General features: G+C 37.6%; 1 protein-coding gene across 6 annotated transcripts in view; it reads right to left on the bottom strand.

Moving 5' to 3' along the window:
- ATE1 (arginyltransferase 1) overlaps window positions 1–19,682 on the bottom strand; it is a 163,849-nt gene that overhangs the window by 30,956 nt on the left and 113,211 nt on the right. For all 6 annotated transcript variants that reach the window (XM_081221003.1, XM_081221005.1, XM_081221004.1 and 3 more), the window contains one exon: window positions 7,376–7,496. In XM_081221003.1, coding sequence (XP_081077129.1) covers window positions 7,376–7,496 — 121 coding nt within the window. The remainder of the gene's footprint in view (window positions 1–7,375; window positions 7,497–19,682) is intronic.

The raw sequence follows: 19,682 nt of genomic DNA, 5'->3' as shown, positions 1-19,682 counted from the left end.
CTCTAACCCATAAAAACAAGTCTCAACACTGCACAGCTTTGCCAGCTATTACAGTGCACAGACTGAACCCCGCTTCCTCTATGTTAAGATTCACATTTTTACGTGGTTGATGTTTCTGAAACCCAAATGTATCTTACAACTTATGGAGTCATAGTCTACTTGGCAACATTTTTTCTTAGTGGTACCTAAAATAAAGGACTTAAAATTGATGATGTCTCATATTCAACAGAATATCATAGTTCATCCAGCACTTAAACAGCAGGTATGGGCCTTATTTTTATTCTTTAACTGATATTTTGGACAACCCCTTCATGACATCAGAAATGTCAGTTTTCATTGAAACAAACAAAGTAGCACAGCAAGATGCCACGCATTAGAACCAGGCAGAACTAGCATTTATAGACATGTTTTGAAGCATCACGATGATTTTGAGCCTGCTATCATGATACTGAAATCATTTTTATTATTTATTATAGGATTAATTATATTGAAAACTGGGTGAATGACTGTAAAAAGAATTACTTAAAAAATTGTTTCTATTCCATAAGCGAAAAGAAAGAGATCAGAGAAATATTTCTTGAATAGCTAAATGGAAATCTTAAGTCTGCTTTTCAAAACTTTTCAGTGGTATTTCAGTCTGCCTCTGGCTTACTGCTCACACATACATGCCTTATTGAGCAAAGGCTGGCTGGTAAAAATCTGTAAAACAGTATTTTAAAAATTTCTCTGCAAGACTGGCTTTTTAAAAACACCCTTTAAAAATGAGAACAGTCATTTGCAACTGTTGAAGTTTACCTTAATGAGACCTGGCTTCACATTTTTTAATAGAAAACGCAAATATTAATACATTACACTGCTTCACTCTTACGCATAAACACTGTAAGAAGGACTTCCTGCTTTGCTCCGTGGTGTCCTCATTAAAAGACCATGCAAACTAGGGAAATCTAGCTTCTGATTTTTAAACCAGGAGTCATATTAGCACTACACTATAACATTTGGATTAAAAAAGTATATCTTTGAAAAGCAGGTGAGTGGGAAAATATAGTAATAATATAATAAAGTGGTATTTTTAAGTGGATAGGGGGTAAATTGAAAAAATGAGGAGACTGTAACTTTCTATATTTTCCACATCAAAACACATTTTTCAGGGCTTCCCTGGTGGCACAGTGGTTAAGAATCTGCCTGCCAATGCAAGGGACACAGGTTCAAGCCCTGGTCCGGGAAGATCTCACATGCTGCGGAGCAACTAAGCCCGTGCGCCACAACTACTGACCCCTGTGCTCTAGAGCCTGCAAGCCACAACTACTGAGCCCACAGGCTTAGAGCCTGTGCTCTGCACAACACAAGAAAAGCCACCGCAACGAGAAGCCCATGCACTGCGACAAAGACCCAACACAGCAACAAATAAATAAATAAATAAATAAATTTATTTTAAAAAAATCTTTAAAAAAAAACCCCACATTCTTCAGATTCACCAAATATAAGAGCCAAGTTTCCAAAGATATTTTCTTGGTTTGATGCCTGGTTTCTTTATGACATGCAGTAGGCTACATGTTAATTCTATCTCCAGCTGGCTATATCCAATAGCACCATCTTTACTGGCAACAAAGAGTTTATGTTTATTAAGTATCCAACAATCAACATTATTCATTTCGCAACTTCAAATGGGTAGGTCAACCTCAAATCTAGACTTGAAAAAATTTTTACCCCGAGAAGAATTAAAAGAACAACAACTTAATTCTACATCTAAAATAATTCAGAAGGCCACTGTTCACTTAACTGTAAGTTATCACTGCAGCACATTTTTAGGGGCCCTAGGGAGTTTCGGTAAATTTGCTTTCTCATCAGGCACTGTTTCCCAGTGATTAAGATGATATTATAGCTGGCGTACATCCTTTCTTGAGGGACGTGCTACCAGGCTTGGAGAAACCAAGCAAGCCAATATAGGCCAGAGCTCTTTCTGAACCTGGCTATTTCACACACAAAGGCACAGTCAGAGTGGGACTTGTTTTTTCTGTGGGCATGTATGACAGAAACTGCAGAAGTATAGAAAAAATGCCAGGGAACCATGCCAGCAAAAAAGAAGGATGGAATAAAGAGAGGAGAAAAGGGACAAATGAAACAACATAAAATAACATAGTTCGGAGGCTCAGAGTTTCGGGAGATGGGGACCAAATTAGGAAAAACCATCTTATACTAGTTTAGATTTTCGGCAGCTGCTGGCAAGATTTTAGGTGTCCTAGAAATTCTCTAACCTGGGTTAAGTACATAAAGCACTAAACCAAAATTAGGTGCTGTTTTTTAATAGTAAATTAAAATTCAATATCCTAATAATTTATGACTTAGTTATATTATAGACAAATTAGGAAATTACTTGCAAATACTTCAAAGTATATACAGAAAAGAGAGAGTGAAATCTAGACTAATCTGTGGTAAAATGTATACTTCTATAATTATAAGTAGAAATAGAAATAAAGTTTAATCTAATTAGCTCCTCTGAAATACTAAAAGTATCCATAAAAATATTATAGAGCAATATTTAAATTAAAATTATTTTACATTTCTGATTAAAAGCCATTATTAGCTATTATTTTTGCAATAAATAATATCTGAGGGGTCAATGATGAAGCATTCAATTATGTTCTGAGGATAAATTGAGGTAACATGGGGAAAACACAGAATGGTGCTTGGGAAATACCATATGCTTAACAAAGTTTTAATATTTTGTAAAACTGGAACCAAAAGGATTTTACTACCAACAAAAATAGTACTGTCGACTGAAAAAAAACGCACAACGTGAGAGTTGTGAGTGAAGCTTTATCTGGGGCAAAATGAGGACGACAGCCCGGGAGCCAGCCTCTCAGAGAGCTCCGAGGAACTGCTCCGAAGAGGTGGCGGAAGGTCAGTGTTACATATGATTTCAGTGAAGGGGGTGCGTGCAGTCAAGCACACGCCTCAGCAGAAGGCCGCTGCTGGGCACGAGGAGCAGATGTCTCCGTTCATGATCTTAGTGCTTTTCTAGATCTGAGGAGATGCAGGACATGGGCTCATAAAACCTCCTCCGGAAAATCTCTCTCTGAAGCCCTATTCTGCCAGTTTTCCCCAGAGCACAGAGGGCCTCATTCCTGATCTCCGCCCTGAACTCCTTTCAGGATGTGTGGAAGGTCAGCAGCTACAGACGTTTGTGACTTAATCCTTACAGAGGCAGACGGCAAATGCCAATTTTTAGTTGGCAGTACAATATTGTGCAACATTAAGGGTCAAATCAAATCATAGTTTATCATGGTTGTAAAACCACCTCCAAAACATTCGGTTTACCCTTGTAAAACTCTTGTAAATCTTATGCTTGTAAAATATCTGTATTAGATACTATCACGTAAGTAGTGGCATTTGTTTGCTGAATGACTGACCAAATTAGTGGTCAAGTAGTTTCTACTTTACTAACACTAAGAAGCCACACAAAGTATTAAGAACAATAACAAAAGTGTGAAGCATGATTTCTTGTTTTGTTTCTTAAAAAATTCACACAGCTATATGCACAGAAAAAAAAGATCAGGAGAGCATAAAAAAATTAACAATGATTACTGCTGTACAACGAGAATGTGGATCATTTTCATTTCCTTCTTAGTAGCGGTTTTACGCATTTGAACAAATTTTCTACTAGTGTTTCCAGTAAATATTTTTAAAAATAATTTAATCCAAAAAAGTACGATGTAACTGTGATGCAGAATTTTTGAAATCTATACATATCCAACTATCAATTTAAAAAGCAACCTAGCACACGTTTACTTAAAAGTCATTTGAGGAACTTTTGAAATCCTTTATTTAGAGTAGGCAGAGGTCCTGAATTGAAAAACAAAAGCTCTAGTTATGAAGAAAAGAATCTCCTTAAAATTTTCCAAATTACTTTAGTTTGCCAGCCCCTCCCCCCATGGTACTGTAAGGCAGTAAAAACAATAGGTTTTTATTGTGAGGCAGACTTCTTAGCTGAACAAATAACTATAGAACCCGAATCCCCAAAATATGCGGGGTTGGGGGGGATGGGTTGAGGGCAGGGAAGAATAGGATTTCTAGACGTTCTCAGCAATTCAGGACAGGGGGAAAATGTAATTTTTCCTGCAAGGGCCACTGATGCACCTTGTAACCAAAGTCTGTTTTACAGACACCCATGGTGATCAGCTGTGCCTTTTGCAGAGAAATTTAACTACTGAACAGCTGAAAGGAGAAACAAGATTTAGAGAAGAAAGCACCATGCCGACTAACAATATTGCCCATGTTAAGCTCTGTATTTTCTAAGTCAGAGTTTGGGTCATGTAAAAGTAAAACTGGCCCCAGAGAAGAGAGCAGTTTCTCACAGATTGCCATTTGAATCTCAAATGACCATGTTTCACAGCATGCTCAATACATTCCAGCATGTAACTACATTTTAATTTCCTAAAACCACAGGATGTAAGTTTGATTTCAAATAGTTTCTGGACTGTGATATTCAATACTGATAAAACTGTATGGTGTCCTCCTCAAAGTTCCAACGATTCAGCATATGGAAAAGGACCTTCATTTTCTTGGAAGCACTATTATCAAAGAAATTAGCTCCTCTGGCTTTTGTAAATGAATCCTAAACAATGAATATTAAGAGCTAAAGCTACTGTCATAAGAAATGGAACTTAGATTACAGTAAATGAACAGGCTGTATATTCCTCACTCACCAGGGTGTTGTACGTCCTGGACAAAACCTGCAGGTATGAGACTAAATTTTCTTTGCCATGAAGTGCTCATTAGTGCTTACTTTGGAAAATGAATTAGAAATATATTAACATGAATGAATCTTTACTTGAATGTCCATTTAGTACATGGAAATCATGCAGTCACCTTTTCAACTTTATAAAACAGGGAGAGCCTGTGATTGTTTTAATCTCCAAGTATATGCAAGAAGAGAAGCAGATCTATTTTAAAGAATATAGATCAAGAGGGAAAAAGGGAAGGTGAAATTGTGTCATAAGTTTGGGCGTCAGAACCAATTTGAGATCATATTATTATTCAGTTGGAAGGAACTTATGAAGACAAATTTTTACATGTGAACATCAAACAATGTACTAAGATGTTCAGCAATTTTCACCACAGGGACTGGCTCTGACCTGACCTTGAGAAAAGATAAAGGGAAAATTTTTTTTCAGAGGATAGAGTGGTTAAGTACAGTTGACCTTGGACAACACGGGTGAACTGCATTAAGTCCACTTATACACGGATTTTTTCAATAGGAAATACTACAGCGCTACATGATCCAGGGTTGGTTGAATCGAATCTGAGGATGCAGGTACAAAGGGCCAACTTTAAGTCGACTATACATGGATTTTCAACTGGGTGGAGGGTTGGCGCCTAACCCCCAAGTTGTTCAAGGGTCAACTGTATATGCTTTCCTCTAAAATACTATTGCCTTTTGAGCCTGACTCCAAAACTAACTGACAAATTCAATACGTTTGTTTTTAAGCAACAAATCTATTTAATCAATGCAGTAGAACTTAGAATGAAACTCTGATCAGTAATTTAAGGTACAGGAATGCAAAGCTTTGGCTGCTCTACGAAACCTAAATATCTAGAAAACCTGGAGCTAACCTCGAGGTGCCTGGCATATGGGCCCCTATGGCCACTTTTCATCAGATTCTAAGGTATCATCATGTGTAAGAAGTGCCCACTCTTGATTTCATAACAGCTTTTCCAAGAGATAACAAAATACAAAGGTACATGAACCAATTTTTTAATGAAAGAAAACCTGATTTGTGAAAAAAAAAATGCACATCTTAGAACAGAAGAAATGATTGCATTTCTTTCCTCGTCCTCTTTGTCTTCCTATTTGATTTGTCCATTTACTTTCTTCCTGTCCCCTGACCTTTCCATTCCTCTTTCCTTCTTTTTCCTAAAGTTACCCTAAACCACAGGTGGCTAGCAGGAAAATGTTTGTGTTCTTAAGAATTTATGGGGCTTCCCTGGTGGCGCAGTGGTTGAGAGTCCGCCTGCCGATGCAGGGGACACGGGTTCGAGCCCTGGTCCGGGAAGATCCCACATGCCACGGAGCAGCTGGGCCCGTGAGCCATGGCCGCTGAGCCTGCGCGTCCGGAGCCTGTGCTCTGCAACGGGAGAGGCCACGACAGTGAGAGGCCCGCATACCACCAAAAAAAAAAAAAAAAAAAAAAGAATTTATGCATTGGGCATCTCCTTTGGTGGGCTGTGAAGACAGAAAGGTCAAAAAGCATCCACGGAAACACCCAGGAACTTCAGCCTGGGGGAAGACATGCAGTACAACTTAATGCAACTCATCACAGGGCAGGAGAGCATCATGACTTGCGCCTGATGAGCAAAGCCACAGCGAACACGGTGAGGCTGGGGAGGGCCGTGCAGAGGAGCACTGCCATAAACGGTAAGCAGTACTCAGATGACAGGGAGGGCAACAGATCTGCATGCTTCCTCGGAGAGAGGGATCAGGGCACATAAAGGCAAATGCAGAAGAAGCCTGTGGCATACACGGGATGCAGCACCCTAACCTGCCTAACAATCACCAACACAACAATAAAGGGGGCTGTTCTCAATGTGTTTGTTTTATTTTAATCCTCATTATAGCTCAATATGAAAGGTCTTATTATCATCTCTATTTTGAAGGCCAGGAACCTGAGGCCAGAGAGATTATTAAACTGCCGAAGGGGACCCAGTTTACCAGCTGATGATGGAGTCAGGGTCTGAATGCAGGAAGTCTGGCTCCAGGGCTATACTTTTAGTGTCTGTACCTGCTACCAGTGCACAGTATCCAAAGGAGAATAATAAGAGATAAAATATGGCTGGGGCTATTCTGGGCAGGAGATAGAAGAAAGGACAGAAAAGAAGACGCACCAGAGATGCAAGAAGTCAAGAAAGTATCATCACAAAACCCATCAAAGCCGGTTGGCCCTCGAGAAACCATTCCACAACTTTATTTGGTCCAGTTGGTCGATACTTCTATCTTCTTTACATTGGCTAAATAATCCAGTGAACAATTTTTATGCACTGTGATAGTTGTAAAAGTAATGGAGAACAGTGTGAGCCCTCAAAGCATGTGAAAACTAACCAAATGGAAGAAGCTGTGTCAGTAAGTGGCACAAGCACATGAGGCTTCAGCATTTATTTGCAAAACCATGACTGTGAGTGTTGTGTGCGTGAGTGTTGTGTGTGTATGCACACGCGGCGTCTCCTTCTATCCGACAAACACACACATGTCCATGCGCAGGCACTCACGCACACTCTACAATATATAAAAAGCTACCAGACCCTGTTAAGGGTCCCAACCACGCAAGCGGATTCTGAAACAAAGCCAGTGATTTCCGGCCAAGCTCTGCTCCGAACATACCTGCTTCTGGGTCCTGGTTGAAACGGCAGTACTTGGAGTTCTCAAGTGAAGGCAGGCACTGCTCAATGGGTACCCAAACATATGTCTCAGGACACAGCAAATCAGACGGTCTGTACTGACCCTAAAGAGAAGTGAAGAAAAAAGGCACAGGCATTACTAACACAGTAACTTCCTAGTTACTAGACTCCAGAATTCCAGGAAAAGTTTTAATCACAAAGTTAAATGAAGTCAACCAGGAACAGCTTTACTGTAAATACTAAACAACCCTATTAGTAATTGCTTTCCCAGCTCAAGAATGCACATTTGATTAAAAGGCTCTCAAACAAATGTATCACCATTCGGGATGCCGGTGTTCGTTTGGAAGATCTGAGTTTCTACTTTCTTTTGGAAGAAATATTCAACATATGATTCTTGCTGAGCTGATGGCTAAGAATACCCAGTTTCAAATTCAAGTTGTCTCTTAAGTGCTAGTTAATAACACAGTGAAATTTCATATTTGACAGCATTATAATTTACATAGGAAATAAACATTTTCCAAAATGGAATTTCACTATCCTTAGTCAGAATTTTTTAAATTTGTAAGCTCAGCTTACAAACAGCTTTTCTTTCCATTCTAATGTACTAAAAAGTACTGTCTGGTCAACATGCTTCCATGAGCAACCTAGACTGATAAATGTAAAGAAAGAAAAAATTTTTTAAATTACAAAAATTTCAGGGAAATATGTGTGATAATAATCCTCTAAAGTTTCCTCAAACACTCTATTTTAGAAAAAATGATTTGTGTATTTATAACCCAATCATGTACCCCAAATATAAAACAAAGACTATACAACAGATACTGAAAAAAAAAAGCATTCACCTAAGGGTAATTTGGTAGCCAATTAACAGAGGATAGTGCAAATTATGTGAAATCACTTAGTGAAAATTTTTAGACATATCAGTTAATTAAAATTCCACATATCTCTTCTCTAAATTTCAAAATTCAAAATTCATTATAGAGGTTAAATCTAAACATTAGTTTTCAATTTTTTTAACCTACAACCCATAGTAAGAAATACATTTTGCATTACAACCTAGTAAACCTATATGCAAATAGAAAACTAGAAACAAATCTCTTACTATAGAATGCTTACCCATGTTATGTAATCCTTTATTTTCTTTTCTATTCTACTTCATTTTTTTAAAATGATGCTCTTGGACTATTTAACACCAAAATTGCTTTCATAACTAGCAAATGGGTCACAAGCTCAGAGTTTGAAAAACACTATCTAGTGCAAACCCCATGACAATGAATACTGCTGCTTAAGGGCTTAGCACTGTTACACGGCTTTATATCAGAAAGGTGTTCTATAACCAGCCTACCATGTGTGAGCACCTAGTGAAGCATCACTTGGGTTTAAAATGAACACCACACCCTCCCAGCATTCAAAACATTCAGAAGTCTGTAAGCTAATGGAGAGGCTGTACATAAAATGCATGCAAACAAATTAATTCCTTTCAAGAGGTTGGGAGAAGAGTTCAAGGAAGATATGGAGTTTTAATGGGAACTTAACAGATTCACTGGCTAAGTCTGGGGCAGGCTGAAAAGGAATGAGAACAATCTAGACAAAGATTGCAGCATAAACAAAGATGCAGAGTTCTACAAGATAACTCTGGGGAACGTGAAATAGCACAGCACTGCAGAAATGAAAAGGCAGGTTGGGGATCAGCTTCAGATATCATGTTTCGGACTTTATTCTAGATGAAACGGGAATGCTTGCTGCCTGAGACAGAAGGCATGACAGTATGAAGCCCAGAACTCAGGTCTCTGACTCTGATCTTCCTGCAGTGTTCACGGCATTGCTGATGCCTTACTGTCCTAGAGCAATAAAGGTCACCTAGGAGGAGGAGGTCTAGGTGGGCCACACACTCATCTAATATCAAAATTCGAAGCACAGGGTTATTTAGAAATGAATTAATATATTACTTAGGAGGTGTAATAAAGCCAGTTATTCCACTGATATCTACCTTCTCAAAAGCAATGTCATTCTCTCCATTAATTCAGAAACTATTTTATTGGGAAAAGGGACAGTATGATGCGGTGCTGTCTACATTAACAAATCTGAACACTAGATAGCAGTCTAAAGCAGTGGTTCTAAATCTTTTTTTTTTTTTTTTTTCCCTTTTTGGTTATGGACTACTTTGAGAATCTAATGGGGGTGGGGGGGAAGCTAAATATACAAGCTAAAGAAATAAAACTTCTAGGGGAAAAAAAAGGAGTAAATTTTCTTGACATTGGAGTATACAAAGATTTCTTAGAACACAAAAAGCATTAACCATAAAAGAAAAAATTGATGAACTGGACTTCATCAAAATTACACTGTCTTCAAAAACTTACTAAGAAAATAAATAGGCAAGCCAAAGATTGGGGAAAATATTAAGAAAACCTGCTGTATTAGACAACATATTTGTATCCAAAACATATGAAGAATTTAACAACTCAATAAGAACAATCCAAATTTTTTAAAAGGCAAAAGGCTTAAAAATTTTGCCAAGATATATGAATACCTAAGAAACCCAACATCAGTTACCAGAAATACAACCTAAAACTATAATAGGATACCACTGAATACCCACTAGAATGGCTAAAATTTAGAAGATGAATAAACATGTTCTGACAAGGATTTGGACCATCTAGAACTTGTGTTGGTTTAAAATGGCATAACCATTTGGGATAAAATAAATATTCTTGTATACACATCATTTGTGCATATGTCTAGGGTAAACTCCTTGGATTGGAATTGCTGGGTATAAGGGTTTTAAGTTTTATAGCACAAAACTGTTTTCCACTGAAGCTGGGCCGTTTTATATTTCCATCAGCAATGTTATGTATGCAAGTGCTACTTTCCCCACATTCTTATCGACAGTGTACTATCAAAACTTTCCATCTCTGCCAATCTGAGAAATGGCATTTCATTGTGGTTTTAATTTGCACTATGTATCTTTCCATATGTTTAAAGAAATTTGTATTTTTTTTCCTATAAAGCTGGCCCATTTTGTTGTTAGATTTATGGTCCTGGTAATTGAAAAATGCTTTGTATATTAAGGAAATTAACCCTTAGTTTGTAAAATATGTTGTACTTTCCTAGTTTGTCTGTCTTTCGACTGTGTGTGCCATGCTCTTTTACCCTGTAGAAATCTGGTAAATGGTCAAATTTATCATTTTTTAAAATGGCATATGGGCTTTGTAATATAACTAAAAAGGTCACTTTCACTCCAAGATTATAAAAACATTTTCATGGTTTTTTTCTAGTACTTTTATGGTTTCACAATTTTGCATTTACATTTATGCTCCATCTGGAATTTATTCTTGTGTAAGGTAGAAGAAAAGGATCCAACCTAATTTCTTTCAGATGTTTACCAAGTGGCCTCAACATCATTTTTTAAACAATTATCATTTTCCCCACTGATTTAAAATTTAAAATGTCTTTTTGATAACTTACTAAATTTCCAAATATATTTAGATCTCTTTCTGGACTTTCTATTCATTCTGTTACACGTCTGTCTGTGTAATCATGTCCCAGTGCCATATAGGTTTAAATATTAAAGCTTTATATTATATTTTAATATAATGTCTGGTAGAGCTAAACCCCCCTTATTGCTCTTCATTTGCAGAATTTTCTGGTTCTTCTTGCTTAATTATTCTATGATTCTGCATTTAGTACAAAAAGATTACCAATATGAATAAGGAAACAGTAATAAAAATGGATGGTGTATCTTGTCTATTGTGATGGCAGCATATAAAAGAAGAGAATCCCAAGAATGTCTAGTAAAAGGGAAACATATCATCTTAATTTAAAAAAAAAACAAGAAAAAACAAAATAAAACCCAAAACATACAAATGACACCATTTTCTAATTTAAGATAGAACTAAATGCTGACTGGCTAAGATGCACAGACCAAATTTTGGGGAGGAATGGGGAATCAGCCGTCACCTATGAGTCTCTTAAGATAAAAACAGATACATTCCATGCAGATATGCTGTTTCATTAGCAGCCACCTGAATCCAGGGCCCGGATTTAACAATGATGCTGACAATAAAAAATACTCAGTCAATGAACATTAAATGACTCCTCACTATGTGACAGGCACTAAGTGCTGGGAAAAAAAGATGAACAAATGCACGTCTCTAGATAATTCACAGTCTACTGGGAGTGACTGACCTGGAGAAAGATAAAGCACACATAAGAATATATTAAGTGTGATCATGCACAACTGTCCAAAGTTCCTAAAGTTTCATAATGCTCTTTTAAGGCAGTACTTAATATTTTATTTTTAACTCTTTAAATACTCAGGTTATCTCACTGAAAAACCATACATGTACACATTTTAACTTCTGATCATCCAAAATCAAATTTTAGATTAGGTTAAAACATTATTTTTCTCCTCAGGTCAGGCTTATTTCAGTGCTTTAAATATTGTCCCAAGCCATCAAAGAATGCAAAGAGTTTTATGAAATAAACCACTTTGAAATGTTATGCTTTTTCTAAGCTGTGACCAAACTACTTGCAGTTCAATTTAAAGTCGCCATCACACAAATGAAAAATGCAGAGGCTTGAAAGCTGCCCTGCCTTTCCAGCTAAGAAAATGAGAAAGGTCTGTATTAAGAATGTAATTACTTAAGGATTTGGACATACCTTCCCATGGTCAGAAGGAAAAATATTTAATCAACCTCTAAGTACATTCATTCATGTTGGAACAATGAGGTAAAAGCAGATTAATTCTCTCCTAGGGTGCTGACTTTTTGTAAATAAGAAGAAATCTGAGTTACCACAGATTTCTCAAGTATTCAAAATTTTGAAAATGTGATTGGTCTGACAGGGCTTATCTTACAATTGTTCAGAACATTCTCTCAATCTGATCTACATGTTAGAAGATGATCTCTAGATTCTCCCCACGCTGTCCCCAAAAAGCCCACTCAACAAGGACGGCACCAGAGGGAATTTACCAAGCAAGGACACCTATTTCAAGAGGGGAGGCCACAGGAGAGGATAATGTAGTTCAAGACAAGATGCCTGGAAAAGGTAAAAGCTGTCTTCTAAAAAGCATAAACATAGAGGAGGAAATGCATGTGTTTCATCATTAATTAAACACTTCTGGTGAGGTGTAACTACCCAAGTCAAAGTCCTCAAAGAGAAGTAAGTTCAGCAAACTCTGTGATCCATAACTTCACCACGTGTTGTAACTTCTGGAGCTGTTTAGAAACTGGCACTGTTTTAGAAGTGGAAAACAAACAAAGTGCCTCTATATTTTGAGCTGCCATACAAGAGTGAATATTCTACCCAGAGTATAACTGTAGTATTCAATGATTTTATTTTCTTTAAAGAAGACTACTTAGACTACTTGTAAAACACAAATTATACTACACCTCCCCCATGGGGAAAAAAAGAAAAAATTAAAATACAGTCATAATATTTCAATCAACTTTACTAGGCTGTCACAGATTAAAATTTGAGGAAATGCAGAAGTTAAATCTAAAACACTAGGGGGAAAAAAACTTAGCTAAATACATGTCCTGATCCATTTCTATTAAAAATAACTGCTTCTTCTGGAAGAGGAGAGCATACAATTTTGGTTTTTGGTCAATGGAATGAATTGGCATTCTTTTCACTTCCATGCTCTAGACCATGATTTGAAGAACATCTTATCATGCTGATCTAATTTTCTACACTATTAAAGAATCACAAAATAAATTATACGTAGAATAGCTTAGTTTAGCAAAATATAAGTCAGAATTTTGTCCTAAAAATTACATTCATTTGATAGCCAGAGGTTAAAAACGCCTCACTATCATACCTTACTGAATAATAGTGAACACAGGTAGTCAAAGAGCATATAAAAGGGTATCTAGAAAAATTTGATTTCACCGTCATTAACAATTTCAGCAGAGATATTTTAAAACAGATTAACCTCCTTTACTTCTAATGAAAACACAGCCAACAACACGAGGAGACTTTCCCTCAGTTAAGGTATAACTAGTTAGAAATCTAAATTTTCCAAGGCAAAGGCGGTATTAACTAGTTGAAAGAGGAGCCAAAAAAATGGTTCTAGTAGGCTTCCCTGGTGGCGCAGTGGTTGAGAGTCCGCCTGCCGAGGCAGGGGACACAGGTTCGTGCCCCGGTCCGGGAAGATCCCACATGCCGCAGAGCGGCTAGGCCCGTGAGCCATGGCCGCTGAGCCTGCGCGTCCAGAGGCTGTGCTCCGCGATGGGAGAGGCCACAACAGTGAGAGGCCCGTGTACCGCAACAAAAAAAAAAGGTTCCAGCAAGCCCTGACAATCCATTTTTTTGCAACATTTTTATTGATACGTAATTCGCATACCATAAAATCTACCCTTTCGAAGTGTAGTTTTTAGGGTATTTGCAAGGTTGTGCAATCACGACCACTAACTAATTCCATAACATTTTCATCATCCCAAAACAAAACCCTGTACCCACTGGCAGTGGCAGTGGCTCCCCATTCCCTCTTCCTGAAAGCCCCAGCAACCACTAGATCTACTGACAATCCATTTTAAGACGGAGTATTCGTCTGCACTCCCATCCTCCCTGTTTGAGGCAGAGTACAGGCCAAACCCAAGACAGCCTAGGGAGCCCTAAGCGACGGGGTGCTCACTACCTTTCCGGCCTGTCTCCTACCATCTTCCTCCTCTACCATTCCGCCTTGGCCACACAGGCTCCACACAGGTTCCTGCTGGTCCTGGAACACTTGAGGCCTGCTCCCACCTCACGGCTTCTCACTGACTGTTCTCTCTTCTGGTCTTGCGGATATTCCCGTGGCTAATTCTGTCATCTACTCTAAGGTTTTGCTCAGCTGTCACCTGCTCAATGAAACTCACCTATCTCCTCTACTGTCTTTCTTCCATAGGACTTCTAACATTCTTGTTAACTTTCTTTACTGTATCTATAGGAAACTCCTAGCTGAAATGATGCGTCAGGTATTTCAGTCTGATTTGTTCCCTGATGTATATCCCCAAACCTGCTCCAAGTAACAGCTGGATGAACAATGAATCCAGTACACGCTGCCCGTCCCTTTCCTCCTCCTTTGTCTAAACACAGCAGATGTTACTTTAACACACTCTTGTTTTGCACATTAACATGGCACACACGAACCAATCAACATTTGCCAAATTTGTATTTATGATGCACCTCCACCATATTTTCACTAAGACTAGTTCTCAACCTTTGGAAAGGATTAAAAGTATAAGCACATTATCAGGACAGAATCTATAAGAGTTACTGAAATTAAAAAGGAGTTCTCATACTCAAGAAGGTTAGAAACTACTAGTTCAAGTCAATTTGGCTTTTTTCCCCTCAAAGCTGGAAATATTTCTTCTCTTCTTTCACAGGCATACACTTTCCTTTAAAGATAAGTATAGCTTTTCACATTAAGCTTCATTTTAAGAAAAGGAAGAGAAAATGTGACTTGGGAAAAGGCCTCTTCAAAAAAAAAAAAAAGGCCTCTTTGTTCAAGAGTTCAGCCATATCACTTTGGTTGGTAATGACGATAACAATGCATTCTTCCTGTGTTTGTTAAGAACACAGCCCTCATAATGATTTTGCATATCATCCAAGTTAAATCTTATAATGACGTAAAAAGGTAATGAAGATAGACATTATTTCTATTGCACAGATAAAACATAAGATCATTAAATGGTAGTGGTGAACTCAGAGCTAGGTTCCTGATTTCCATTCTCCTTCTATACCTAGATTTAAAAATATTCACAATTCTTTAAAGTATTTTCAAAATAACTTCAAAAAATCTTAACAATCACAACAGTTCAATATGCACAGGGACTCCGCTCAGCATGCAGGATGATGAGATGAAACGAGCCCAGGGAGGCACTCACCGTCCGCTAGGGGAAAGGAGGCAGTTGTGCTCCAGGGACTTTCGCAGCCAGTGGTAAGTGCAGGCTGGTGGGTACAAGATGCTAAGGAAGCACATGACGCTGCAACAGAAGCTCGGCATGGGCCACAACCCTGAGAAGGGCACCAAGGACTACAAGCAAGGTGTTGGTAGAACACAGAGGTAAAACAACTAGCTTTCTCTGGAGATTCCTCAGAAGTCCTCTGCAGTGTGTCTAAAATTCTGAGTAGCACCATGTTTGGAAAGAAAAATCAGGCACTTAACAACAGCAAATGTAGGCAGACCCAAGACCTGCATAGACCATGTCTCCCCACTGAGTTCCCAAATACATGTCTGTCAGAACTTCATCAAACGGGAAATGAAATGAGAAACAACTGTTTCAGCTCTACAGACAGTATGTGGTCCTTGTCTATGGTATGGGAAGCTTCAAAAATAAATGTATTTTTTGCTTTACATTCAAAATGTTAACATTAGTTTAGTCATAAAGAGTAACTCCATCTTCTCTCTGAACAAATGCCAATTTCCATAAATTCAAATTTATTACCAGTAGGTATCTTTCTTTTTACTACAGAATGATGTGTTCAAAGTAACTTTCAAGTCCATGAATGGATCCTACTGTAACCTGGCATTATCTGGAGAAATATTATGAAACACATGGTTTTAAAATTATATTCTGGTTTCTTTTATCTCATCCTATCTAGATTCTTATAGAAGTACTTCTTACAATGGAATGCACAATTGATCAAAAATAAAAGAAAATCTTATTATTTACATTATAATGAAAAATGCCCTGTAACAGTCCTGAAGAAAGCAATGAAATTACTAAACACTCCTTTTAAAACAAATTCCCCATGTTAACAGGTCCACTTTTTGATTATAGTAAATCCAGAAATACATGATTTTAGTTTCTAAAGGGCTTTATTATCTTTCAAAGAGCTTTTTTTAAAGGGGGACCTTGAAAAGACATATGTGAACCCCAATGCATTCAGGACTACATATGACACAGAAAAATCTCTTTGAATATTACATTTGTCTTTGTATGAGTTTAAAAAACATGCAAATGAGAAGTTATTCCTTTCATTAAAGTTAAAGGATTTGAGACTGTTATTTTTCTTAGAAAAAAATCAGAATAGTAAAGAAATGCTTTCGTATGACATTCACCCAAGTTAGCATTCTCGGCTTTTAATTGGAAACATCTGGGGATGGGCTTGGCAGGTTGCAATAAAATTGAAGTTACCAATTCTCACCCTGCCATTTTGAGGGTATTCTGTTTTTACAGTTTTCAAATTAAAACCAAACGGACTTTCCTTTGAACTCTGGTCCTGAAGCAAAGATCTTTATGAGATTTCACTCTCAAGAATACTTATAAATATTTTGAAAAATAGGAAGGATTTCATGAGTACTTGAGGATAAACCAGCAGTTTGTTTTAAAAGTTCAAGTTAAATTAAAATGTTAAGAACACTGGAAAGACAATATTATTTAAATACACACACACACACACACACACACACAGTGAACACCAATAGCACTGAACAAAAAAAGAAAGAAAGATTAACCAGACATTTAAGTCTTTTATCAGGTAAAGTTGTTATCAGTATCCCATTTTTCCACAATAAACCTATTGATTTTACTAAAACCATAGCTTAAAGAGAGGTTCTAGCACTACATACACAAAAATAGTTCAAAATAATCCATTAGAGTGGGCTGTACCTGCAAAGAAAGCGAGTAAGAATAGGGCTTATTAAATCCAGTCGTTTCCCTGAAAGACAACACCAATGGAATCCCATCCACAAAGTACTCCAGCAGACCCCTTGCTCCCTGATTTCGTTATATAAACAGAGATTGACTTTATCAGTCCCCAGGAGAGTGCTTGAGAAGGAACTCGAGCTGCTCTGTTTTCAGAAACTGTGTTTGGATTGTGCCATGCTCAGTTGGTGAGGTGAGCTGAGACCAGTGAAGACAAAGGGCCTAAACATCTGAATCCATTTGTGTTCCCCAAATTCTGAAAGCCCACAGATGTACTCCATGTGCTGCCAGGCTCAGCTTTGAAAATTTAAAAATACATATTTTTTCCACTGACAAACAGAAAGTGATGGTATTCTGTGTTTCTTTAATTAAAATCCAAGAGTTCTCAAAGGCTCCAGGACTTATTTTAAATCTTCCTTAAGACTGGGCTATTTATTTTACTATTAGCAAATAATAGAGAATAAAGATTCTAATTCAGTTTTAATCACAAGCTTTGCTTTTATTTTGGAAACCCTGGGTTAATCTTTTTTTCTTCTAGAAAATACAAAGAAAGCTTGTGAAGAAAAGATTCAGGGAGTCAACTTACAGCACAAATTTAATTTCAAACCGAAGGGTCATAAGTTGAAAAGGATAAAGGCAAAAAAAAAAGACAGAATGCAAGATGAAGACAAAGACAATAATGTAAGGGAAAAATAAAAAAGTAAAACCCAAAGCTCCTTTAATATCTGTTAAAGATTAAATATTCACATGAATATTCATGTAGACGTATATGTATGTTATATTAAATTTGGCCTTCACCATATTGGTAAGAAGAATCAGTTTAGGTGTTTCCTTTTTTAGGCTATTGCTTGGAAAACAGCACTTAGAATCACTGGTTCTGCCACTATCGTAGGTGAAATCATCCTTACCTGGACAACAGTGAGAAGGGCTGATTTCAAGTTCTCCCTCTTGAAGCTACCCTCCTACTGACACCAGGGAGAAATGGTTCTGTAAATTCTCTATTTTTAAAATGCTTTACGGGCTCGCCAAATCTACAGTAAAGTAGATGACCCTTTTTAAAGCAAAAAAAATTTCACAGACCTTTATAAGATAATGTAGTATTAGTTTCACTTGGTGAGAAATTACACAAGATGAAAACCCACTACAAATTCATTAATGCTTTTAAATGAGTTTGGATGTTACTAATCACGACAGAACCTGTATGTTTGTAGAATGATGGCAGCATACTCCCATGTCTATTAGTCTGTATCCACATTGTGCACACGGGTTCACAGACTTCTTGTGAAAGCTCCCTGGTTTAGAGACATCAAGTATCTTGAGCGTAAGGCACAAGGCCCGCTGTCAGTCTACTCTCTTACCCCTGCATCCTCACCCAGGGCACTCACATCTAGGCACAGGCCGTTCTACCTGGGGCCACTTCCAATTTGGTCTAAACGACTACTGCATATTTGAAACCGAACCTAAATGCTGCCTACTCTTTCCTTAGCAAGCTTTCCTTGGACTCTGCTTGACCTCACCACCAACTGAGCTCTCATTCCTGCAGTTAGCAGGTAATTATGAAATGCCAACCATGCCAGGCTGCATGCTAAGGTCCAGGGCATGCCATGGTGAACGGTAACATGGCCATTTTCAGTTCTCAGGGACCTTTCAGTCTAGAAGGGGAGATGAATTTAAGGAAATAATCATCCGGAAACATAATTACAAAGTATGGCAAATACTATGAAAAAAAGCACATCAGATAGTACAATAGGGAAATCTAATTTAGATTGGGAGGGTCAGGGTTGGTGTCTTTTGGGTTTCTAGAGAAATCTATCGTAGAACTTAATACAATCTATTGGAGTTGTCTGTTCACAGGCTGTGCTTCTCATACCCCTCCCTCCTACATAATCCCAACTTGGAGTTTCCCAAGAGCTGGGAATACATCATTTCTTTGCATTTCTTGTGACTTGGTGGAATTCTTTCAATGGACTGAGTTCTCAAAAAATACTTACTGAATGTTTATTGAATTAAACAAAATTGTGTCAACTTATACTCCTTAAAAATAGAGAATCAGATCATTTTAAAACTAGAAGGGCCCAGACCTCCTTAGTCAGTATCCAGTTTCATTTTCATATTTAAAAGATGGGGCGGGGATGGGGGCTAGTTTTAGCAACTTAAGGCCAATTATTGGTAAAGCCAAGATTAAAAGTTCAAACTCTTTATTCTTTTTCTGTTAAAATTCCCAAGCTAAAACCAAACGTTAAGTATGAATACCTAAAGTGTGTCAGCATTATCCTATGTACCCCTTTATGAAAATTTGCCTAATTAAAATGATTTAGGATTTGGACCTTTTAGAAACATATTACTGGCTTTTTTTTCCAACATTCTTTTTTCAATTGATATGCCCTGAGTCAAACAAATGCTAAAAAACAGTTCACAACAAATCCACAGCCTTAATAAAGTCAGTAAGCTGTCTCTGATGGATCATGTCTCTAACTGGAGCTGTTATTTTTTGCCAGTAAACATTTTTCAATGCCTAAAACTCTTAATCGTAAAAGTCTGTTTAATTACACCCCTGAGGGAAATAAGAAGTTAGCTATAACCTCATATTTATCCCAGGGGTGTGATCTTTGGTAATCATTCCTTTTCTTCTGCCTGATGGAAAATGCATCACAAATG

The sequence above is a fragment of the Mesoplodon bidens genome, assembly GCF_964165515.1.
Source record: "Mesoplodon bidens genome assembly, chromosome: 1".
Taxonomy (NCBI): Eukaryota; Metazoa; Chordata; class Mammalia; order Artiodactyla; family Ziphiidae; genus Mesoplodon; species Mesoplodon bidens.
This window is presented reverse-complemented; position numbering and strand designations above follow the sequence as displayed.